This window comes from Struthio camelus, chromosome 11 (assembly GCF_040807025.1).
Source record: "Struthio camelus isolate bStrCam1 chromosome 11, bStrCam1.hap1, whole genome shotgun sequence".
Classification (NCBI taxonomy): domain Eukaryota; kingdom Metazoa; phylum Chordata; class Aves; order Struthioniformes; family Struthionidae; genus Struthio; species Struthio camelus.
Genome location: NC_090952.1, coordinates 8,765,806 through 8,791,871, shown reverse-complemented (window position 1 = coordinate 8,791,871; position 26,066 = coordinate 8,765,806). Strand labels below are relative to the sequence as shown.

Below are 26,066 nucleotides of genomic sequence, written 5' to 3'. Positions count from 1 at the left end.
CAGTTTCCAAATACACAAAATCTTTAACACGCAGCTGCTCTGAGACACGTTTCATCTACGCCGCTCTGTGCTATGTCAACACACAGTTGCATCTTGTATGCTTCAGCATCAGCCCTTAACACAGCATGTCTTTGCAGTGCTTAAGAAACCAGTAAATCACCAAAAGTTTCAACAAAAACCAGCTTCCATTCTGAAAGATTTTTAGGAATGGATCTGAAGAATGTTCCCCTTAAGAGTATCATAAAAAAAGATGAAAAACCAAACCAAAAAGCATGTAGTACCAAAATGAGAGTTCCAGTAATGAAGTTTAAAGTTTTGCGAGGAAAACAGGGGTGACCAGTTCCAAGTTATTCTCCCTCCCCCCAGAACACTCAGGTCAAGTTACACGAAAACTCAGATAGGAATATGACATTCAAACTAGCGTTTCAACTCAACTAGAGCTCTGTCTTTGAACTTGCAGGGTGGGCACCATTTTCTTAGCCTAATAGAAGGAGACTGCGTGGGAAGAACATGAAACGCAAGAGCGTCGTGGGAAAGACGAGCACCACAAATGACACGGCTCCTCCCTGGAACCCATCTGGAAAGACTGGGCAATTGCCAGCTGTCCCCAGTTGCTCATTCACGTTCAGCCAAATTTAAAGAGTACCTGATTTATTTACGACATCACAAACTACATCAAGTAATGCAAGTTATTTTGCTTGTTCATGGCATTTTCAAAGCATGTATTTTATAAGAAGCATATTTTTAAAACTGCTGTTTTTCTGCATGTTCTCGCTAGCTAACTTTTTAAATAATAATGATGAACCAAGTATTTTAATCCCAGAGTTTCCTTAGTTAGACCAAATTCTACGGGATGAGAGACCCAACACTTTTGACAGTCTCAAAGAATCCTCACATTTCACTGAGCCGCTTTTATATAAATCTGCCCATTCTGTAATCATTTTGAATTCTAAAATTCAATTTTTCCAAGATCCAAAGTTACCTTTCATAAACATGTCTAACACACAGAATAAGTTTATTCCACCAAACGCAGTACTGCATTACCCCTCCCCCCAGAATTCACATTGTACAAAGTAAGTTCCCTCAACAAAACAGTACAATTCAGTACATGATAAACCAGGATCTATTTAAAAAGCTTTAGTATTATTATGCACTCCTCCTTTCATAAAAATAATAATCTATTTGTAGTGTTTTCCCTTGCTTTCTTTCCGAAAGTGTTGCTAAGGAAACAGACCATCATCTACCATTACGTCCTAGGGTCTAGCAAGATTTTCTTGGGATGAATAGACCAACAATTACAAAGCCTATATAGCTTTTTTTCCTTTAATAAAGGAAAAATTAAGGTAGAATTACCAGAACACCCCCCCCCCCCCCAAACACACACACACTTACCTGCAAGAAACCTGTATTTACTGGGGCATGCCCCTTCTGCCCCCTCAACAACAGTATTTCATTTTCATTTCAGAATGAAATCACGAGAAACATTTAACCCACCATTAAAGCAGAAGTTTTTTTTTCTCTCTTTTAGAGTCAGTATGCCATTTAATTTTGCCCTTCGAGAAAAGGCATTACACGTAGTTCTGTTAAGCAAGCAATAGTTCCCTGAAATAATGACCTGGCACTGTGTGCACAAAATCATTACAGACCTACTTACAGAATCAATTGACTCGCACAGGATAACTAAGCCTGGCTGGACAAATTCAAATTTGTATACTTCATTTGCAGTTTCTGGTATTGCGAGTTTATACCGCAGTCTGTTTTGCTACTAAACAGTCATCTCCCGCTACGGCAGATCTGAGGATTTACCCAAATTAAAGTGACGTTATTTATGAAATTCCTACCTACAATGGCTTACCAACAAGTTTTTATTGGTTTAGATGAGATTTAGAAACAAACAGTTCCAGGTCTCAGTAAAATATAATCTCTATACAGATGATGTAGCAGGCAAAACGCATGACTGCTGTAGCTGACAGCTCTCAGTCTGCACAACATACCTACATGCTACAATAATTTCGCCTCAGTTTTATTAAAAGCAAATTATTTAAGATTTAGGTGCAAATACATTACTGTTCCATTTTGTATTTTACCAGAAGCAAGAGATCATATTTAAATTATGTTATGCATTTTGGATAACAAAAAGGGTGTTCTGAGGTTATTAAGAGCTACACCTCTAGGGGTCAACAGCACCATATATACACATCCATATACAGCTATATCTTCTTATTTGTAATGCAAAGTTTACTGATAAACTTAACTATAATTAGGCCCAGTTCTCACTTAGAGTTTAAGACAATTTTGTTAAGTCAGCTGCAATTCATATAAAGATCACAATGAAACATGAATGCGAACATGACATACCTCATCTTCATTAACACTATAGTTGTATGTTCAGAACACCAGCAGAAACCTTATAATCTCTTATCCTGACAGCTCATATGCAAAGTTATAACTTTGCAAGGTTATCAGGAGAGGGGGACAGTTGTGAATTAAAGGGCAAACAACAACCAGACCATGTCCCAACCAAAACCTGAGCAGGCTTCTGTTGAATTTGTGATTAGTTTGCCTCCTGGAAAAAAGGTTTGTTAATTACCAAAAAGGGTGTCCTAACAATTTCCTTACAGAATGGCTTGTATGCTGAAAGCTTACCTAATTTTCTGCAACTGCCTGAGCCCAATAAGAGAGATTACATCTCTCTGTACATCCTACCTCACTTATATCCTCGAATCATATGATTAAAATGCTTTCAGACACCAACTGCAGAAGCTTACAGGCTGTATCTTCTAATATACACGAGGTCTAACTATACTCGACAAAAATCACCTGCAATACTCCACCCACTGTTGCTGATTTTAATTGAAAGGCGCTCATTTGCAAGAATTTGTTTTTTCTTATTTCCTGAACTACGCTTGGCTTTCTTTTGAGGGAACACAGCAAAATACCTTAAAGATGCCACATCTTTAGCCCTTGTGCTTTACCTCTGAGTCATGATGGAGGAGGTGTCCAAAACAAGGCGAGTGAAAAATGGTTGAAGTTAATCTACCACTTTGATGTGGACTGTCGTTTCCTCAGTTACGATCCCAACTTCTGAAAGCTTTTAAGAAACATTGCTCTGAAGGGAGAAGGGCGTAGCTGTTACAAGGTTACAGTGCCTACGTTTTTCCAAATCTCTTTCAAATCTGGCTTTGGCTCAGATGCCTCTCTCTCGCTAAGGAGTTTTAGTGACTAAGGATTGCTACAGACTGATAAGAAATCCTCAAGCGTAAATCACTCCTTCCACTGTTCTGACTACACAGTGATGAATCTCTGCCTTACACTCGTCACTGGAAGGTGTCCATTTTGTTGCGACATCCCGAATTACCAAACGTTCAAAGCAGCGCATGATATGGATTAGCAGAGAGGCAATCCTGCAACTTCTTCAGGATCCTTGAAGGATCAGACGCACCTGATGTGGGCATAGGGAAAACGGTGCAGTACCTCAAGTTTAAGAACTGGTTTGGTACCCCATTTCCTACCTCCACAGGAACACCAGATGCCCCGAAATCACTCTAACTGCAGATACACCAAGGCAGAACCCCGACAAGGAGCGGAAGGGTATGCTGGCGTAAGAGAGACGCATACCGTGACTGCTCCCAAGAGCCTGAGCAAGTCTAGTTGCACTAAAAGTCTCAATGGTTCAAAAGCCTTTTAAAGCATTTATTGCACTTTCATTTACAGAACCTCATATTTTATAGGCTGCACCCAACTAACAACTTACCAACTAAATGGCATAATGAGGGAGAAACGGAAGTTATAAATTCCAGATGGCTATTGCCACTGGCTTCTCACGTGCTTCATGGACACAGTGGTTATCCATACATTCAAATAGATATAGAATTATGTTATTGCAGCTCTCCCTAAACAGCTTTTCTCACCTTGAGATTCTCCATCCGTTGCAGGTCATCCTATAGTAGAAGTACAAACCATGCCCTCTCTCTCATTACAATGACCCTGAAAACTCAGAAGCAGCAAACAGGTACTAAGAATTCCAGCATCGCTGCCATCCAGTTTTCCGGAGGCATATCTGCTTTTCAAAGGAACATACAAATGAAAATGAAGTAATAGAAGCAGCATGATGCTTCTTGGCTTTAAATCTGGTGTTGAACATGCCAGCGTTTTGCTATTTTGGTAAGTTCAGGCTGAGAAGAGTACACGCTGCTCTCCACAGGGCTTAATTTTGAAAGTGACAGCTAAGTTTCTCCTCACAGTTATCAGGAATTTTTTCACTAGTGGACACCAGAAGCAAAATAGCAATAGCATAGAAAAAGCGGACTTCCACAAGTGGCCCACTATAAATCAAAAACACAAATTAAGATACTTTGAAAAGTATTACCTGTGGGCAACACAGAAGTGACAATGCACTCTAGGATATTACATTGATTGCTATTGGCAGGAATTAATTCAGACTATGCTTCGGTGAGCAGTGAAGGTCACAACAGAAGTCTCAGAAATACATTTATGACCTGTCCAGTTATGACCATATACACAAATACTGCTTCGCCCTGGATAAACAGCCATGACCATCTACACCTACAGCAACACTGCCCGATGGTAAAGGCTTTGTGAAGTTAGCACTGGGTTGTGGGAGCACACGTAGGGAAGTTGAACAAGACTATAATTACCAAACCTAAATTGGAATAAAACAGAGTAGCAAGCTCAACTAAACAGAGAGGGAATCTCATACTCATACTGTACTCATGCTTGCCCATAATCTTTACTGAATAAGCCCAGCAACTATTTTGTGATCAGTCATTTGACTTTTCTTTTTAACTTTTTCCTCTTTACTTTACTCCTTAAATAACTATGCCATACCTTGATCACACAGTTGGACGTTTAACTTCTTGGCATGGAACAGGAGGAGAGGGCCAATGTTTTTCAGGGAGAGAAGGAAGGAGTTATGGCAGGAGCAAGGATTAAGACTCCCGAGACTACTGATGAACACAGGGCATTAGCTGATGTTACCGGTAGCCAAAAGCCTTGTATAGAATTGACACCCAAATTCAGTTAGGAGAGTTGGGTTGCAGGTTTCATTTCCTTCAATTTTATACTGCTCCTCCCAAGCGACTCCCTTTGTTTTTGTTTGCTGACCAACTACATCTATGGAAGCAAGGCTGCATACGTCTGAAGCCTCTCATCTTTCTCTCAGGTGGCAAGTAGAACATGCAAAAAAGACCAATTATACCATAGACAGTCTTATGCTCGTCAAAGAAAGGGTGGGTTACATTTTATTTTAAAATTCAAATCCAATTTTCAGTTGTTAGGCTAATCCACTCAAGGCTTGCGGTCCTCCAGTGTTTTTCTACTTGCTCTCGTGTGACAACAGGAGGTTGTCATATAAACAGTCTTCCTTTAGCTGCCTCTCCTCTACTTTTTCCCTGCCCAGATATATACTTTAGCCTTGACAGGATGAACCAAAGCAGAGTTAAAACTTACATAATTTATATTCCTGTATTTGTTAGATCCAAGCTTAAAATATAACTTGGAGTTATATGAAACAAGTGGACAAAAAAGTGAAGTTAAAGTGAAAAAATATAGGATGAATAAAATAAGGTGCCTTTCATTCGGCACCTCAAATGTAAGAAAGTAGGAATTTAAAACCTCAATGCTAAACCTAAGTCTTATTGCTGAACAGAACACATGAAAAATAATTTTTCAACCTGTTCTGAAAGGCTGTGGTAAGCTGCTTCCACGTTCAATGCATTTTCTTGAAGGAGCTGTAAAAAACAAGGTATTTTCCATAATCTAGATTGATTTTTTTTTTTTTTTTAAATACATTCAGGTGGAATATTCAATTCACACGTTCAGTCTGAAGGACTATTTTGCCCATGATAAGCTTCTTACATCCTAATATGCAACATTCAATACAACAAAACAATGTGGAAAAGGATGGATTTACTTTTATCCAACTAAACTTCTAATAGAATTCTGTGAAAATCACTAAATCTGAATCAATATTTTCATAAAGTTTGGTAGATTATTTTCATAATGTCCTATTTCTCCCTCTGTTTCACTGGCATAATTGAAAATTGAATTCCAACATGTAGATTTTATTAGGAATATATTACTAGCATTTTTAACTATGGGTATTCTCTTTCCCCCCTCACGACTTAGGCAGATGTATCCAGTTAATGATGAACCACGCTACATAAATTTCCTGTTTAGAACACGCTGGCAATACCAGCATCACAACCTACAGAGCTCAAAACGGGTGAAAGACTCATTTGGTCACTAACACCACCATTTTTCTTTAGAGATCAAAAGTTTTCTAAACTGGGTGTGGGGGGGGGGAGGGGGGAATCCAAAAAAGAAACTGTTCACTTCAGATTCCTATATGAACTACTGTGACACTATTTAAGAGGATCTACACTACTGTATAGAATGAAAGGGAAATTAGAGATACTACTAGAACTAAGGAAATTTGATTTACCACAACGCTAAGCGTTATTCACTGTCTTTGGAATATCACCCTGCCTGCAGGAAATCTAGGATGCCTTGATTGCCAAGCATCAGGATATTTAGCTGTTCAACTACACCATGCTGAACTAGCTGTTCCTCTGTACTATTTTACTCACTGAAGGTTGGTCCACAATTCCCCAGAAGGTACTGAAAAAATAAGAATAAACTAGACAGACAACCTGGTTCCGTTTTCCCCCCCTCAATCTTCAGAATAATTGAGGAAAAATGTCTCTCAATGTCAAAGAAAGATGAAGTCAGAAGAACACTTGCCTCCATCCTTTATTCTTAAATTAAGTTCCATTTTCTGAAGTGGATAGTCCATTCACATGCTGCCTGCTTTGTTGATTAATTTTGCCTTGCAATACAGCTGAAAAAGTTTTTCTTCACTTTCAGAAATTGTCTTTCCACAAGAACACTATTGCCCACATACTGTTTGATCAAGTTATAATGTCCTAGTTTCTGATCCCTCCTAGTGAAGCCTGTTGAGCTCCAAACTGGGAAAGCTCATAGATGTTTCAAGGCTGCTTCTATTATTCCTCAAAGGTTCTCTGCTGGAAGCTCTGTAGCTGCGAAGACTAATACCATCAAGGAAATGAATCACAGGTATCTCTCTCTCTCTCTTTGTATATAATATAGGAGATATAAAAGAATAACTTTTTTGGTACATTCAGATATGATCTTAAAATTTTAGTGGTCATATGTGAAGTACTTTTTTAAAAACATGAATCATTTTGGTCTGATAAACAGACATGAAAGAGGTTCCCCATAAAAGGTAATAAAATTCAATATGCCACTAAAGATCATTGGTTTAAAAAATTATGGTATCATAAATAAAGATTAAAAAAATAGGCTGGTATACAGTTTGATTTCATTCCCTTTGAAAAATTATTGAACAGCAGTGAAATTCTCTTCTGATTAGCAGGAAGTTGCCATCAAAGCCTCCTCTGGATAACCTAGCATAACCTTCCACAGTATGTGGCCATCAATTAAATACTGCATTTAAAGTATTTCAGTTCCTTTTACTTATGCATCACTTTTTGTATATTTTGAGTTTCAGCTTCTAAAATTGGAATGTGGTGACAGGAATCTTTTAAGCATTTTTAAAATTACACAAGAGTACAGCATAATTTCATTTGTGAAAAATCAAATGTCTATGAGCGACATTGCTGTTTATATATTTTAAATACACCTCATGCAATTGCAAGGTTAAAAAAAGGTCCAACTATTGAGCTTCGAGAATAAAAACTTATTCTGATAAAAGGTAGCTGATGCATTTTCATTTTTTACTCTTTTATCAATCATTTTGCAAGACGACTTTTTTGACTAGTTCATCTTAGTCTTAGTGGGAAATTTTCTGTAGAAGCTCACTGTTCTGGATATGGCACTGTAAAGCGTACACTTAAATGAAAAGCTCTCCAGAGCAGGGAGAGGTTGTTTTTCCCCCACTCTGCCCCACTAACGTTTGAACTTTTAGGGCATTTAATCTTCAACAGAGGAACTGCTTGAATTTATCTGTATAATGACATGGATATTACACATATTTTGTAAACTTCTTCTCCCTGACCATTTTGATTGTTTTGAGTGTTTTTAAAAGAACATGAACAGAAATGTTCCAGATCACATAACAAAACCCACACAAAGGTAACTAGGTCTTTCAGAAGTTTGTAAGGAACTCCGAGTAGTTGATTTCTTCAAGCTGAGCAGACAGAAGCGTGAAATAGACTTCAACTCGCAACAAAATAGTGAGCACCATTTTAATATTACTCAATATTGGGACTGAGGAAAGGTGTTTAACAGCAAAGAGGAAAATCCCATAATGGAGGAAAGCCTCCAATCTAAAGCGATCTGGAGGCACCAATTATTTTAAGTGATGACAATTTTAGAAATCTACACATGCCAGAATGTAGTTTCTATTTTAAAGCACTATAAACAGTATTATAACTGAGTGAACAGAATGCCATTGATTCTTTAGAAAATAAATTTCAAAAACTCTGAGAAAAATCAAGTACAAAGCTTACTAATAGCTCTAGTGATAAACTTATTAGTTTTCACTCTATGCAAAGGAAATGGAAAAATATTAAGGTGAATGAATTTAGGTGCAGATCAAAAATGAAGGATTATGCTGCCAGGGAGTGAAGGATTATCATCACTTACCTCCCTCATCCAGAAGCTTCCCACTCAGGGGCTGAGATGTATCTGAAGAGTAACATGTAATGGAAATTTGTAGCATTAAATTAACTGCAGCTGATTGGAAGCACCTGATGGAGAAGAGTTGAGAACACCTGCTGTTTTAGAAGTGTGAATAGGATAATCCCAAAATCTGACTTTCTGGTCTTCTGCCCTGACATTAACTATTAAGGTTAAAATTTGTCTGACCACTGGAAAAAAAAAATACTACAATAGTTACAATAAGCTACTGGAGAGTAGTGTTCCAGACCAATAAAAAGAAAAAAGCTCAAACTATGGTTTTTAACTGAAACCATAGCCTCATTACACCAGTAGCCAAATAACCAGGCAATACAATTAGCACCAAAAGGAGATACCAGTTTTCATTGATCAGTACAGTGAAAGCCAAAAAAACCAAACCAAGACACACCTATTCGTCTCCCCGGTAGAGTACTTAAATACATAAGTCAAGGCTACAGAAGACAAATCTTACCTAGTAAGTGTGTACTCCCTGAGTCCTGAATGCAGGTTCATGGCAGAAAAAGTACCTATGCATCCACGCAATCGTTTATCTCGACCAATCTTCCACGTTACAAACAGTGGGCTGTTTTAGGGAAGAAAAAAAGACGTGATCACAGAAGCAATATTGACAGATCGTGTGGAATTTCAACAAATGTACTTCCTTTTAGGGCAACTGGGGCCCAATCTTTAAAATAATTGCATCCGAGTGGGCCGTAGTATTTAGAAATGCGCTTTGCTATTCTTTTGACTGCTCTAGAAGTGTTGCTCATGTAATACAGGAGAAAACAAGACTACTGGAATATTGAATAGCCAGAATAGGACTCTTTCTGGCAGCTGACGTGATATTCTGGATGTCCCTCCCTGTTACCCACTAGCATTCTCCCGTGAATGGAAAAAGCCTCACTTTAGACACCTACACATAACGAATCCTGCATAGAAGAGAAAAGCCATCTGTCATGCTATTTACCCCTCCACCTGAGCACAAATATGTTGGTCACGTAACGCTGTTGGCAAAAAACACTACCAGAAATGCTTGAAAGGTAAGCTAGTTTAGGAATGCTCTGCAAACTTAAAGGAGGATCTGCACAAAGGAAATTCTTGCCACGAAGCCCAAGCCATCATTAGTTAGTATTCACGAATCTCAGAAACGACCAGGAGTGGAGCAAAACCCTAAGTAAGTTGAACGCATCTCAATTTTATAACAGTTACAAATACTTCTACTATCAGAAAACTTGGAGCCAAACCAGCTACTAAGCTAACAGGGAAAATACAAACTATACAACTTTTGGGAACCAAACCTTGCAGTTCTGTAGCACTATGTCAATACACAAGCATCAGAAAACTACACAGTCTTTAATTTCTCAAGGAAGTCCACACAGCTCCTGGATATGCAGCCCTCTCAACTCTAATACAGATTTCTAATCCTGATATGAACAGGAATCCACAGAGAAGAGCATAACAAGTTTGCTTTTTTTCCAGAAAACGGACAAATCAAAGTGAATTACATGCACACACTTTCCCTGACTGGGGAAACTTAAAAAAAAGAAAGAAGAATAATTAAATAAAAAAAATGCATTTCAGGTAAATAACTTGCCATAGGGCATTCCTTGTCACAGATAGGTTCATGTTCCTGCAAATGATATAGCTAAGTGCTCCGTGCTAAGAACTGGTACATGCAAGGGGAGAGGGGAATAAATTGTCAAGCACCTCCCCCTTGAATCCTAAACAAGGTGTTAGGCTGAGATAAACCTGTTTTTAATTTTTGTGGAAAGTCATAAGCCATTCAGGTATAAACATACATCGTGTTCGAAACCAAGACCATTGCGAGGCTGCTGACAGCAGTGAGGTGCAGCTCTGACATTGAGAACACCTGCAGCCATGCACATCTCATGCACACTTAAGGATGCTTGACTGACTTCTCTCCAAAGCTATTTGATTAGGCTCTGCTCTCCAGCATTGTACACACGTACAAACCATTATGCTGAATCCACCTTATTTTATGCAGGAAAAAAAAAAAGCTATAAAAACTGTCCTTATGTCAGTCATTGCTACGAAGACAGAAAGGTTAATCTCCAGCTAGCATCTGAGAATCAGGAGACTGCAAAGCAAGCGTAATTACCACGTGTGCCCTGAAGGAGTGGAGCAGGTCCAATAGCATACACACATCCAAAAATACACCAAAAATTCAAGTTAGCTGCACCAAAAAAACAAACAAAAAAAACCCTCAAAAAAATCCCTTCTTCTGATACTATTACCTGCTGGAAGCAAGGAGCAAGATAAGATAATGCAACACACTGTAAAACAACCTCTGGTAACTGCATCTCGCCCAGCTCCGCCTTTCAAAAGGTTGCTTAAAAAAAAAAAAGTTTCTCCTTATTCTGTGAAAGGGAGAATATATGTCTCTAGATTCTTAAATTATACTAAGTAAAAAAACTTCAGCATATCAGAAGCTCAGTCTGTGCATAACTGCATGAATCACTGCACAGTGAAAAAGAGATGGATGCGTCTATGACAGGTCAGGGAGCGAGTGAGTGTGTGCCCATGCCATGTAAGGGCACCCTCCCTTTTCTCCTTGCATCCCATTAGCTTTGCCTGGTGTGGCACAAGATCTACATCATGTGATGGGGGTAAAGGATACGGCTCTCAACCTCTACAGCATCAACGCAGCAGCACCAAGTCCTCTCAACTTTCCAGAACAAGTTATTGCCTGCTGGTAGAGCAACTTCCTCCTTTATTTGATTAAACTGGATATGTTCCCTTCTTTCAGCAAGGGTGGATAGAGAAGGAAGCTGAATTCATATCTTTCTTTTGGATTCCCTTTTATTTCTTTTTTACTTTCTTTGGGCTGTTTGGAAAAAAAAAAAAAAAAGAAGAACATAAAGCCAGAAGGGACTGCTGCCTCACATTTCATATAATACAACAAAATGAAGGCTGAAGCAGCATACAAATTCTGTTACACTGTTCCTTTCCCATTCAGTTCAACAGATGGCATTTGACTAACAATTTCAAGAAAGGTATATTGCAGTTCACCTAAACGATAACAAGAAAATTATTAGACTGCAAATGTACTGAAGACATCCTATCCCCTTGCATAGGAACAAGCCTGAGTAAGATTAAAGTTGGACCTCAGGATTATTTTTTTTGACCTTTATCTTTGGATTATGAGATTTATTAGCTGTAATACACTTACTGGAGGGCTAAAATTCAGGGGAACATATATGCATTTACTTTCTTATCAAAATGGAATTCCTTCTAAGATGCATTGACATTGGAACTTTAAAAGAATAATATAAGAAAATGACAAGAGATCATCACCAAATGTCAAAAGGGATTACCGAAATGTTTGCATATTCTTTGAAGGTCCTTGTCAATGAGTACCAATAGAAAAAGTAAAGGTTATATAGCTACCTATTTCTACTATTACTGATAGCATAAACATACTAATGGTACTAAATTTAAATCTCAATCTGTTGGGTAAACAAACCATCACTAGTAGGTCTACATGCTATACAACACATCAAACCTGACTAAAAATGTTTTTCTAACATTTCAACTTCTATATTTCCCCATTCTGGCCTATCCCTCCCCCAGGAGCCATTAAAGGTACTGGCATGCCTACACAGAAGACTTAAGTCCACTGAACAGAATTACTTTTCCTAATTACCTTCTCAGATGTCCTCAAGACAAGTGTAAGGTGGACCAAAAGTTCAGAAAAGTCAGTAACCAAGAGGATTTTAACTCTTAAGATTCAAAAAATAAGGCCAAAAGGCACCTCCAGGGCTCTTGCTATCATAAGGAGTCATAATTACATTATATAATTCTGTTAATAAACCATCCACCATCTCCTCTTAAAAAACACTAGAAATAAGAGGGACCAAAGCTCCAAAATGAACAATTAAAAGGCTGTCTCAGAACCTCACTAAAGCTCTGCCCCTCTGGAAGCGTTCCCGTTTCCTGCCTTGACATATTCGCAGCCTGCTTGTACCTAGTTATTCTTGTGCCAGCGTTGTCCTTTGGTTTAAGCAGTTTTTTTCCCCTTCCTAGTTATTACTCCCCAAAGTATTTAGGGAACAAATTGGTATGCCTTCTTAGCCTTCACTTTGCTGAGCTAAACAGCCTGGTGTTCAAGCAGGTTCCTCTTACAACGAGGTCTTCCCACTCCAATCGTCACAGCTCTTCTCCACACCTCCTCCAATTTAAACTTGCCTCTTGAACAGTGTCCACAACCATACACAGTATCACGGAAGAGGGTCTCACGCTGCCATGAACGCTTCCATCTCTGAACTAAAGACACTGACCGCTACGTTTTAGGATTCCTTTTCCTAACTTGAGTCTCGTAACCTAACAAAGTCCAATTCTGTCATTCAAAGCTTGACAGAGGATTTCTATTCTTACAGTAAACAAAGAAAATAGAAATATAACCCTTTTTCCCCCCTCTGGAAAAGAGCCTATTTAGTTATATGAACAGGTTTTCTTTCTAGTAATGTTGTTCTACTTTTTATTGGCATCTTCAGTTTCATCTGTTTGCCTATTTTCTCCCAGCCTGGAACGCTTTTCATATATTTTAAAGTACTAACTCACAGATAAACTTGCCATCTAACATAAGCCTCAGATCTCAGGTTTGCAGTACAATGCCAAACTCCACACAGATACTGATGTCAAGAACAGCTAAGCAAATATGTAATTTTTCAACTTGGCGGGGGGGGGGGGGGGGGAACCAATACAATATTTTTATCTGGTTTTTTTTTCTTTCTTAAAAAAAAAAAAAGGTTGTTTTTTTTTTTTAAGCAATTTATTGTTAGATCTTAAATTTTCACCTCCAGGCAGTTGAAAGAAAAGCAACAGCAGTGAAATGCTTCAGTAAAAAAAAAAATCGGAAGAGGCATATGTGATGCTTAGGAGTCCCTTTCATCCAGTGACACATGACCAGGATATGCATCACACGAGGAAATCCGAGTCCTCATTTTGCCTGAAGAACCCACACATCCCACAAGAATGCAAGAGTATATACTGGGGTGGAGCGCTCTCACCTTTTTTGCTGACCCTCCCTCCCCACCTTGTACGAGTTGAACATTCACGAGCACGGCTACTGCACTTCCCTGAGAGTGCTCTAACAATCAGCATCAAGTCATCCTCTTACTTAATGTAGGGTGAAGCATTTTATGAAAAAGCAAAGCCGCTCTGAGCCTGGGACTGAGCCCTCTTGAGCCAAAACACTGGGGAATTGACTTGTCCGATTCTTGCCATCATACTGGAAACCTCTGGTTCTCCCTGCTGTCGGTGTTAACATGAGGAACAACAGAGAGCTCCCCGAATACCCAAGAGCTGAAAGAAACTTTTTGCAAGTCGGTGGAGGAGGCTTCAAAGTGTACGAAGGCAGAAGTGACCAAATCCAGACTCCGAAAAGCCTCTGTAAAAATCAAATCACTCCTCTTTCCTAAGGTTCTGTATTTTGGGATTTTCTTTTGGTTTGTAAGCCAAACACTGAAAAAATATTTCCATCTAGAGCTATTTACTGTCAGAGCAAATTCACAAGTGACCTGAAGACGATAAAGTTTCCATCCAGCCATTGCCTAATTTACTCTTCACTGAAAAAATCTTGTCCAGCTCTATCCTAAACAGATCTTGTAAAGCAGAAAACTCTTTCAATAATTTGCTACAGGGGTTGTCAGGCAGTGCTCTGTGGAAAACCAGTTGATTGTACACTGTTCTTTCCTATTTCCAGTTGGAAAACTGAATTAAAAGTATAGTTAAAACACGTTAAGCGTTTAAATTAATACTGCCTCTTTATATACAATGGCTGTTGTTAAAAGGAGCATACATAGCTGCAAGTAGAAAAGGAAGATGTCTTCCTGACAGACTACTAACATATAGTCATTATGCATATATCCAACACCCTGTTTATCCTAAACATTGACCTCAGTGGCTAACCAGAAAACGCGTGGCTGAAGCACAAGAGCATGGGTTACCTGATGTATGAAAAGTTCCTCCTCCTTGTTATGGGTAGGCACAAAAAGAAAGGGGAGAGAAGGGGAGAAGAGGGAAAGGAAGGGTAACAGATGAAGAATACTTCTCTATACTTATAAAAGATGACAGTGGACTTTTTTGGTTGCACAAGTAATACAGAACTTGTAGGACCTTAAAGTCAGAAAAATTTAATTTGATGAACTGAGAGGTAAAACAATATCTAGACAGCTGTTTTAGTAATTGTTACTTAATCCACCACCTTTAGTAGCAGGGGAACCTTTACAGGCCTAATGTTAACTTGGCATCCCCAGCTGTAGGATCACAAACTTTGAAAATTCAGCACACTCATCCCTCTATAAAGCTTCAGCTTTGGTTCTCTACTCCAAGATACTCAGGATTTTGAGGCTACAACATACTAACTAAGAAAGCACTGTGGATATGCTGCAACAGTAACCTACAGAAACAATATGTTTCTAAACAAGTTACTAAAGCAGCATCTTCCTCTTTGTGTAACAAAAGTGAACAAGGCCATTGTTCCTAAATTCCAGGAATTTTAACATTTATACTTTTTTACTTAAAGCTTTATTTTCTTAGTTGAAATCACGCTACACTTTCACACAATGCTAAACATGTACGTAATACTGTTTCATCAAGTTAGAACTAACTAAAGAGAAAAGAAACTAAAATTTATCATTAGTGCAGTCACATAAGACCCCTCACAAAGGCAATGCCAACGTTATTCAGACTCACCAAAAGCAAGCTCCCTACTAACTGATGCAATCTAGATGTTACAGTCTAGGCTTTGGCATTTCCAGATGTCACAATTCAGTGAGCTAATTCACATTACTCAATATAAGAGAATACAGCTTTGCAACGAAAGGGATGGGATCATGTACACCGATTTCTTTATCAAGGACATCTTTACATAAGCTCTTGGGCACAGGAGGGGGTAGATATGTTGAAAGTCCCTAGTTTGTGATGAAAGGGGAAAAACTTGATGGACTATATTATGGAGCAGGTTAATAACAGCAAAAAGCTGGTAGGTGACTTTTTGCAACAGAATCATACAAGTATACTATGCGGTCAGGGAACATTTCAGCTCAGCAGGTATAAAAAAATCTGGCAAGACACAACAGTATCAAGCAAATCCTTGGAATGTGCTGGTGGGTTTTTTTTGTTATTGTTTTTTTTAAATAATCCAGAAGGTGAAAATAAAGCGAGGCCCTTCTATATTGGATTCTAATAGCTTCTCAACCGTTTCTTTCCCATTTGGACAGCAATTTAGGGGAGAGTAACAATGAAAAGAAGAGAATTCATGAATCTGCAGAGGGAAAGAAGCAAGAACAGCAAAATAACCCACAAACTTATAAAGACAGACTTTGATAAACGTAGAGACTTATTAGGTAAGATTTTCTGGGAGACAAGAGTAAGAAAAGAATGAAGAAGAGTCGGTAGTTCCTTGAAAGAAATTAGACTATGGGCAGAAGTGCAAGAAGGACTGTCGAGCACAGCAACAGATCTATCTGGCTAAATAACAAGCCCTTTACACAGGCTTGAAATTGGAAAGCAAGTCAGACTATTAAAAAGGAATAAGTGAGATCAGCAGAACACAGGGAAAGACAGAGGATAAAGATGATCCATTTGCAACATAACATACAAATATCAATGAGCATAAAGGAAAACTACCACCACATAAGGCTATAAGTGGAAAGAGAAAGGTAGAAGGAAGTTGTCTTAACTCAGAGGAAAAAAAACTCACAACAGAAAACGCTAAGAAACCTGAAGTGTTCAGTGACCTTATTTTGCTTCAGGTTTCCCTAATAACTTCAACTATAACCACTGAACCAAAACAATACCAGCAACAGAAGGTAAGGTGTTGGGCTGGAACAGGAAAAGAGACAATTTAAGCAAATTAGATATTTCACTCAAATTAGATAAATCACTCAAACAAGCTAAAATTAACCTTAGCTGTATTAAAGAACTGACTGAAGCAATCCAGAACTAAAATACCTGTCTTTGAGAACGTATAATGAAGGGATGAGATGCCAGAACACAGGAAGATGGAAAACCTAAAACCTGGAAAAAGAGCAAAAAAAATGACACAAGTTTTTTATCTGGGTGGATTTTGGGACGCTATTGTTTGTTTCCATGTAAGAACATTACAACAAAAAACTCGTACAAAGCAAGAAGAAAGATAACAGCCAGCAAGCACATTCACATCAAACCAGTCTTGCCTTCTGTGATAGGTAACAGGCCTTGCCAGACTGGGAGAAGTAATGTGTGTCATGTTTTGACATAAATAATTTTTTTTTTATTTTTTAATTTTGATTGTCTCATAAGCAAGATAGGGAAATATGGCCTAGATGAATTACAACTACAACTTGGGACCAAAACAGAAGTCTTAACCCAGCATCATTCTACAGAAGTTTACCCTGCATCTGGTGTTACACCTCTGTCTAGCATTACTCAATGATTTCATTAATCATCTGGATGATGGAAAAGACAATAATGCTCAATAAACTCACATCACAGTGGGAAATACTACAAAATTTAAGAGGGTATTTTCAAACTGAAAACTTGCACAGTGAGGGGAAGAGGGGAACACCACAGAATACAGTTTAACAAGCAAAGTTTTACACTTAAATGGAATTAATCTGAGAATAATCTAACTACAGAAACAGAGACTGTGGCACAAGTGAACCTAAAGTTAAAGGATGGGGCCTGAATAGGAGGTGAACTGACAATGCCATGCTACTGGGAAATAAACAAACAAACGTTGAATGTCCAAACAAAAACAGCATGTAAGCTGCTGGTAAGGCCTCTACCAGGGACATAACACTTTAAGATGTTGACTAATAAAAGCATCTAGGCAAGAGTAGTAGGAACCGTCAGAGCGCTGCAAACTGTGACTTACAAAAACAGATGGAAAGGACTGGGGTTTACGTTAAAGATGACAAGACTGAGTGGACGCCTAACTGCTTTCATATATGGAAAAGGCTTTTGCAAAGGTGATGGAAATAATCCATGGTGGATAACTCAAAAAGTAATAGATTAAATTATGGCAAGAAAAACTCAAGCCAGATACTAAATTTAAAAAATCCCCACGGTAAGAAACAAGCGCTGGGACGGACTGCCTGGGAGAGCATACAGCTGCCATCAGTAGTGTATCCTTAAAAGCTTCCAAAACAGACCACTGTCAGAAGTACTGTAAACATATTTGATTCAGTCCTATGACAAGAGGCTGGACCAAATGGCCTCCTGATGTTTACTGCAGACTCATTTTCTGGTTCTGTATAAGAGAACAAAGGGACGATTCATCTGCAAAACTATCTGTTGGATTGTGGCAGAGACATTTGTCGCTACAAACCTCCAGGATTGGAAACAAAGCGTCCAAGAATGAGCACGGTTATCTCAGACACTTCTGTGTGTTTACTTCTATGTAGCAGTACTACAGAAATGAATAGAGAAAGGAGACGCACACCATGATCCACATTCTGAAGACCAAAAAGCAGTGATTTATTTATTGCTTAAAAGCATATATGGCTGTGTGAGTAGCTTCAGCAAGGTTCAAGGTGTTATTCAAAGTTTACTCCAGTGCTTAAGCACTTTCTGAATCATGAACAGAGGCCAGTTTCTTCCGCAACTTTAGAAAGAAATTCAACAAAGCAGGCTCCGAAGTGAAGATTTACAGAAGCCTATGGATGATATCTTTCTATCCTAGAAGCCAATATCAAGAACCTTTCGGGGGAAAGGTAAACGTTACTTTTTCCCCCTAAAATTAGTTCATCTTAAAGACTTACTTTAGTTTCTCCTTCAGCCTCATTAGCCTAGATGCAAACAAAAAGCTAGTTTTTCCAGTACAGTAGCACTTAACACATATTTTGACCTGAGTTAAAAAGCACCACTTGCTTGACTACTCTCACACAATAGGAAAAAGAAAGAGTCAGAGTAAACTGTTTGAAAACCAGTGCTCTGCCCATGCCCACGTACACACACGTACACAGAAAATAACCTACCAGGATAAGAATATCATCTAGTGAAATCCATGAAGATCGGAGCATGTCTAAAACCCACAGGTTTCCCCTAGCAGGATGAAATTAATTTTGCGACAACATTTCTCTTTCTTGCGGGAAATATGATGATTTCTAAAAACAGTCTCTGCTGCACTACTCCCTCAATACGTTCAGCCCAGGAACAAGGTTCGGCCTTGCCAGTGCAGCTTGAGGTGAAGACAAACATTGCACGGTATTGGCTTCACAAGCTGTGAATTCCACTCTGCAAATTTTTCTTTAACCCAAACATTAACACATTTAAAAAACAATGTATACAGTTGTATACAGAATGCATACAGTTACTGAAGAAGTCAAATATTTCTAAGGGCATAGTATATTCTGTCAGTCATTCTCAACACTAAACGATCAAATGAGCAACTCCTATGAAACTACTGTATTTCAGAAAGCACTTAGAGATTTCTTTCTTTACTCATACAATAGACCTAGTATATTCGGTGTTTTTCTTGAAATCATTACATGCCCCAGGAAGATCAGCTTTGCAATCAAAACGTGAACTGTTAGGTGTGAATTTGTTAGCAGGTTCTGCTTATCTAAGCAGCTAATCTGAAGGAGGGCCAGAAAGCAGCTACTATTTTAAGAAAATCTAGTTAAAACAACACTGTAATCAGGGTTAAAAATAAGAGGTGTGCTTAATAGTAGGTCATTTTCTGCAGTGAACCTACAATACTTTAATCAAGAAACGCATTTACTTTATTAAGTTTCATGCAAACAATTCAAATACAATCAGATGACATGGCTGTTCTAGCACTATACAAGTTGAGGCAATATGGGCAGCACTCCAGAAAAGAGAAGGTAAAAGTACCAATTTATAAGGAAAAAAAAAAAGAGAACTCTTAGATATGCCTACATTAACTACTCAGTCAGACACAATAAGTCTTTTTCTTATGCCTTCTCCCACCATTTCTCATAAGACAATCCACCAGCTTCATGAAACAACGTGTGTCAGAGAAACTCAATTCAAGTTCACTGCTCACTTTGTGAAAATATCTACATATAACAAAACCCGGTACTACTCAGAAATCACATAAGTTGGTTATATGTAGGCTTTTTCAGCACTGCTGAAAAAATGGTCTGAAAATTTGCAGTTCTACAGAGGAAGATAATTGACAGACAGTTACATCCTAGGCAGGCATAGGGTCACTGTTGAGAACAAAACCCATTTTCCCCATTTCTATATTGACAAGAGTTTCAACATTGCCAGCCCACAAGCGAGACTGGCGCTGAACCTAGGGACTTGCGGCACGATACAACTGTGCTTTTAAGAAATAACCTTCAAAAATGACCATATCCTCCATAGCGATATTCTTTGGGGTTGAATAGGCGGTAAAAACAACGACCTTCCCCTGCAGTGCCAGGCCACAGGGATCCCGGCCATGGCTCGTGACGGGGCTGCACATGCACACTGTCCATCGCCCACTTTGTTGCTTAGGGTTACCGATGCATCTCCAAGTCTATATGCCCGTTTTTGAGGCGAGACATTTCAGGAAAGAAACATTTCCTTTTAGAGGAAAGTCGGATTGCCATACTGACAGCCTGTGCTGGGTATAAATCGAGTACGTGCAAGGTACTGATTCACCGCCGGGATGGCTGAACCTGCCTACCCTAACCAAGCAGATACACCGGTTAATCAGACCACACTGCTTCGAATTTCAGTGCTTCAGCAACTTTCCAGCTGCAGCTTCTGGTCTGCATAGCAAGTTCTTGACCTCTCACTACTCTCACTCCCTACAGGCAAGCTGGTTTTATAGCCATTTGGCCACAACAAACTCCCAGATTATCAAGCAATTTTATATCTCAATTAGCAGATATCAGGTTTATGCATCTGGATAGCTGCTAAATCGTTAATTCAAGTCATCTAGAACTGAGTATCTTCAGATCAATCCCTACAGCTTTCCATTAGCCACTAAGCCTTCATTGTACAACTTGAACTTTTAAGGCATTAAGATCAAGTGAGTGATCAAACAGAGATGTCTAAGCAGCTAGGTAGGAAAGGATTCAGCCAAGGCTGGAAAAGTTCATTTGTCCTTAGAAACAGTTAGACAGTCCTTAGACAGTTAGCCCTTAGACAGTTTTGGGGCCTAAGCTCCCAACATAGCAGGGTAGGTTTTTCTGCTTTATTTTTTAAAATCAAACCTTAAAAATATCTTAGTTGATACAGCCGTACAGATAGCTTTCCAAACATGACCCACATGTTAGCCAGTGAAGTATTACAAGAGGTTATCTCAGCACCTTGGCGGACAATCTTAGCAACAGCAGTGTTAACACAGCCCTCGTGTTTACTGTTTCTTGTCAGAAACATGCATGCAACAGGGACACCATTAGTCATTTCAAATTTAAAATACCCTTTGCAATGATGAAGAACGGTGGCATGCAGCTGTCACCCCCACAAAAAAAGGGAGGGCAGGACAAGATTTAAGAGTTGAGATGAGGAGAAAAGAAAAAACAAACAGGATAAATAAAATTGAAAATTCCTAGTTTTTCCTGTAGGCTCTGGGAGTGAGGGACTGGCAGGGAAACAGAAAAAAAGCTACTTCATCTGCCTCTGAATGCTGAATAGAATGAGTCTGCTAGCCTTAAATAATAAAAAAAGTCAAAATAAAGAGGAGCGAGCAGGAAGGGACAAGGGATTACATCCTCTTTAAAATACCACAATGGTGGGGCCAAGGCTCCTCACCAGGGCATTATCAGAGTCCTTTCTGTGATCATGTACGGCACGATCCCCAGCTCTGCCGCAGGTACCTCTGACTAGGCTGTTTAGCCTTCTAGCTTGTAAACTTCTGCTAATCCTCCTCGAGCCCTGGCCAGCCTGGTAAACCAGGAACAGCTGCTCCTCGGAAACAGAAACTCTTATTTCAATGCATACATCACTAAGACAGTGAATGATCAGTTTTTCCTTTTTAAAAGGAACGAACGTGTATAAAACAAGATGCCACGTAAGGTGTCTACCAGTGTCTCAGGACAGGTCTAGAGGGAGCAAGGTAGTGTCAGGGCAGAGATCCCGGAGCTGGCCCCAGGCAAACGGGCTTATCTGAGCAGTACAGTGCCGCGCACACATGAAAGCAGATAGCACGGCTCTGCACCCGGGTGGGTTAATTCTGCCTTTTCTTAAGCACCAGCCCAGGAACTGCCGCACCATGCACCGCTCATAACAAAGCCATAACCCTCTAACACCCGCCCATTGACATTGCCAGCCTCATATGCATTTTGAGGTATGACAGAGTATTATAGAGTGGGAATAAATGACTGAAAGCACAGCCTCATTCAACGAGCGCCACAGAAACACGGCAGTAACGCCCTCCGCCAGTATTGCTCGAGCAAGAGGTAATGCAAAGCAGGTGGGTGTGGACTTGCCAGCTCCTGCCTCTTGCCACACCATGCTGGATGCCAACCTCCTGCTGTGAAGTCAAGCATCAGGGACTGCGCTGACAAAGAAACCGCAGAAGCTCATGTTGCTACATGACTCCTTGCAGCACTGGCAGGACACTCACATCTCCTCAATGCCAAATAGCATTGGTACACACGCATGTAAAACACAGTTGGGTATTTAAGAACTGAGAGTTAAAGTGCTTACTCCTGCCTCCAATTTCTAAGCTCCTTATGCGTCAAAATTCATTTTTCTGCCCATTATGCTCTTCTCTGTATTTCATATTCATCTTATCCTTTTTTCCCTTCCTGTCTCCTCTTCCATTTCTATCCTTCCCTCCATCTTTTTCACATTTAATCTATCTCCCCTTGTTAGTAACTTTTGAAAAGGAGGAAGGGGAAATAATAATAATCAGCACAGGTTATATAGCACCTCAGTGCCCATAACAGGTTCACTATGGGGTTGAGGCCCCTCTCCCGAAATATTTCGCTATGAGCTTTCATAGGTTCTGGAATATGTAAAGCAGAGATACGCTGTCCCTCAAGCTGTGCCTACTGCAAAAAACCCCTTGTTCTGATTAGGGCCTCTGGAGCGTTCAACATGTTCCCAAAAACTCAGTTCAAAAGTTATGAGACAGTGAATATTGAATTTTAGCAAGTAAACATGAAAACTCAACTCCTCTTATCAAAATGACACTTAATCTTTCAAGACTGTACAACACGCTCACTAAGTGCGTCTACTGTAAGGAGTGTACCACCAGATAAACCTTTCTTCTACTGTCAAAAGCAACCAAGAACAAGCATCAGCATATTCAAGGTTATTAAGCCGCCATAATTTCTAATGTTTAATAAAAGTTATATAACAATATGTATGTTTACATTATAAAGCTGTTCAGTTATGCTATGACCTACTTAAGCAAATTGTTTTTCCCCAATTGCACAATTATGAACCAGAGCAGAAAAAAATTAGACTTTATAAATATGAAGTTAACAGATCAATTGAGTGCCATTGCAAATTATTAAAGCTATTATTTCAGAGTTTGCGCACACCTGATTATGACTTTCTTTTGGGGCATATTTAAATAACACTAAGAAATGTAATCTTGCTCCCTGACACCCTTCTTGTTAGACATACATTAGATTTCTTTTAATCAACTCTAACTTTGTATCACACATTAAAATAGTTAGTTTGCTACATAATAATTCACAAAAACTATTAAATCAAAGCTGGTATTTTCTTCCTGGCTATACCTACCTTCTTCATACCCTAGAAAACATGAACTGATTCCATGCTCCCTTTATAATAGCAGACAAACCAAGAAAATGGTGCCTTTGATTCAATACATAGTTTACATCAAATAACTTTGGCCACGTTTTAAGGATTTCAAACTAGATGGGCCCCAGTCAAAGCAGTCTCTAGATCCAATTTTCAGAGAAACTGAGCCACTTACCACCACATGCTGCTCAGTTTCTCCCATGTCTAAAAGTGACTTGACACCTCAAAAAAACCACATACCCAACATCCCAGTGTGGTCAGATTAACGGAACATGTTCACAAATTAACAAGTGTTCAAATTAGCAAGCTCTTAAAAGCCCTGGCGCTACTTATCTCCCCAAGTGATATGCAGTGTCCTTTGGAGGAGAAACTAATATCTCTAATTCAGAACTACTGATGTCAAAGAGAAACTTTGTAAGGAATGCAACACAACTCATCCTAAAAACAGATTAATGGAAGCTTCGCAAGTCAAGAAATTAGAACAATTTTAGTGCCACAAAAGACTTCATGTAGAATTTATGATCATTCCACTTACAAACTGGAACTGAGATCAACTATTCCCAGTGGAAGCACAAAGTAGTCAAGTTTCTTTTCGTAATTACTAATTTGCAACGATTCAGTAGAATCCTTGCAAAAAATCCAATAAAGCAAAATATATCCAAAACTGAATCTCTGAGAACACCACATCCAAAACATTTTAGAAAGCTGTACAAAGCCCACAGAACACCTTCCCTGTTAAAAAGTGAAGACGATGTTAAAGAAATGGGATGGGAATGGTTCCAGCTGCTGGGTTCTTTCATTACTTGGAAGTCACTAGAAAGAATTCAGCAAACAATCATTTTAGGGTGCTAGTATGTGTTTCGCCTTCTATCGCTGGCAGTATCATTCAGATGTAAAATCTGAATAAGTATTCTCCAGGCGTTAGAAGCCTGACAGTTTAGCTCCACATCATCATTTCCATTCTTACAGGAGAGCAGGCAATTCCAGAGACCCTTTGCAGTATGCTCACAAGTGGTACCGCATGTTTGTTGCGTATTAACTACAAATCAAGAGCCAGGGAATATTACGTTTTGCATAGATTTCAGAGAGCAGCTCAAAACACAACTCCTACCTTTAGAGTCTACGCATACTATCTTAAAGACAGTCTGTTCTCATTGCCAACAAAGATATTGCTTTTTTCCTTCTAATTACTTGTCAGTTTTGCCCAAACTGCCAGTGACCACTAGCAAGTGGGATGACAGGTTTTAATAAGTTATTCTTTTATGCTGCTGAAATATTGCCTGAAGCAGCAAGTCAAGACATCAGTGGAAACCAGGAGCCTTAGTTATTAAAAGGTCACACAAAACTATATTAGAGATATAACAGGGATTCTCCCGCTACAGATGAATCATAACTTATGTTTTAAAGTATTTCAGCTAACTGTGAGACACGCTATTCTTTCAAAATATTGGATGAACGAGTAGAAACAGGCATAAATGTATGCAATTTGTTTTGGAAAAGAACTTTGTTGATTAAATTCACACACTCTATACATACAAGACACTAGACATACAGTTACAACTGCACCCATTTGGACCTTTAAAAATGCTTTTTGTAAGTTGTTAAATACATGGTGCATGCTAAGGCACATAAGCAGCGAGGGGCACAAGCATAAAAAGATGAACAACAAAAAAACAACCCCTTAGGCCAATAACCATAACTTGCCAAGCTGGTAAGAAGTTTTAATACACGTTTCTGCTTAAGTTGAACTTAATTCAAATACATGTGAAATCTTTAAAGATACCTAAGAAAAATCTGGAACTACGCAGGCTTTAACGTAACACTTATATGACAAGGTGTGAGCTGACAAAACAAACTGCAGTTCAGCCAAACATTTAAAACTATTCCTTTAAAGTGAACAAGGAATAATTATTTTTAAACTAAAAACCACATGTACAGATTTTATTCAATTCTAAAAGCCCACTGCCTAACACTAGCTTGCAAGAGACAGGAACTGTAAAAATTATTCTAGTTTAGCTTGGTATTGTACACACTTGAATGTTTCAAAACTTAGAAAATTTATTAAACATTAGATTATTTTGGTGTCAGCTTTATTTCGCAACAACAGTGGAAGACCAGATCATAAGAACTACTATTAAATCAGTGCAATCTAGACTGCACTGTTCCTACAGCACTTGGTCATATAATTTAACCAATGCGACAGCAGCTCAAAGGTAGAACAGATACAGTGCTAAAATTAAGCGTCAAACAATGTATAATTTCCTCACATAAAAGACATACTAAAAGACAGCACTTAAGTCTGACAGAGATGACTCAAAACCATGGATTTCCCATTGGTTTGAAAGTAATGTCTGCTAAGGAAATTGGATATTTTTCAGTACCAGTAAGACAGACATGTGTCAGACAGCATGGGTATAAGATACAGTGATGACCATGCCTTGAGACAAAGGACGTTAGACGATCTCTCAATGCCTTTCCACCCCTCAAATCATAAATGACTTCATGAAACTGAGAAAAGATTTTAAAAGAAAAATAATTACTTTTACTAGACCAACAGATATTGCTGGAAAAAGCAGAGGAGCTTTCAGACATGTTACTGCTTTGGCAGATCAGACAAAGCAGATGACAGAAATAAAACTGCTCATAATTTAACATGACCATACTAACCAGTCAAACCCCTTGGGAGAAAAAGCACTTAACACCCAGAG

The 26,066-nt window shown here is 38.9% G+C and overlaps 1 protein-coding gene across 2 annotated transcripts in view; it reads right to left on the bottom strand.

Annotated features, from left to right (window-relative positions):
- AMMECR1 (AMMECR nuclear protein 1) overlaps positions 1-26,066 on the bottom strand; it is a 106,754-nt gene that overhangs the window by 36,133 nt on the left and 44,555 nt on the right. Inside the window, exon 3 of one of the 2 annotated variants that reach the window (XM_068956941.1) lies at positions 9,152-9,262. The exons of the other annotated variant lie outside the window; for it this stretch is intronic. Coding sequence (XP_068813042.1) covers positions 9,152-9,262 — 111 coding nt within the window. The remainder of the gene's footprint in view (positions 1-9,151; positions 9,263-26,066) is intronic. 2 annotated transcript variants of the gene reach the window in all.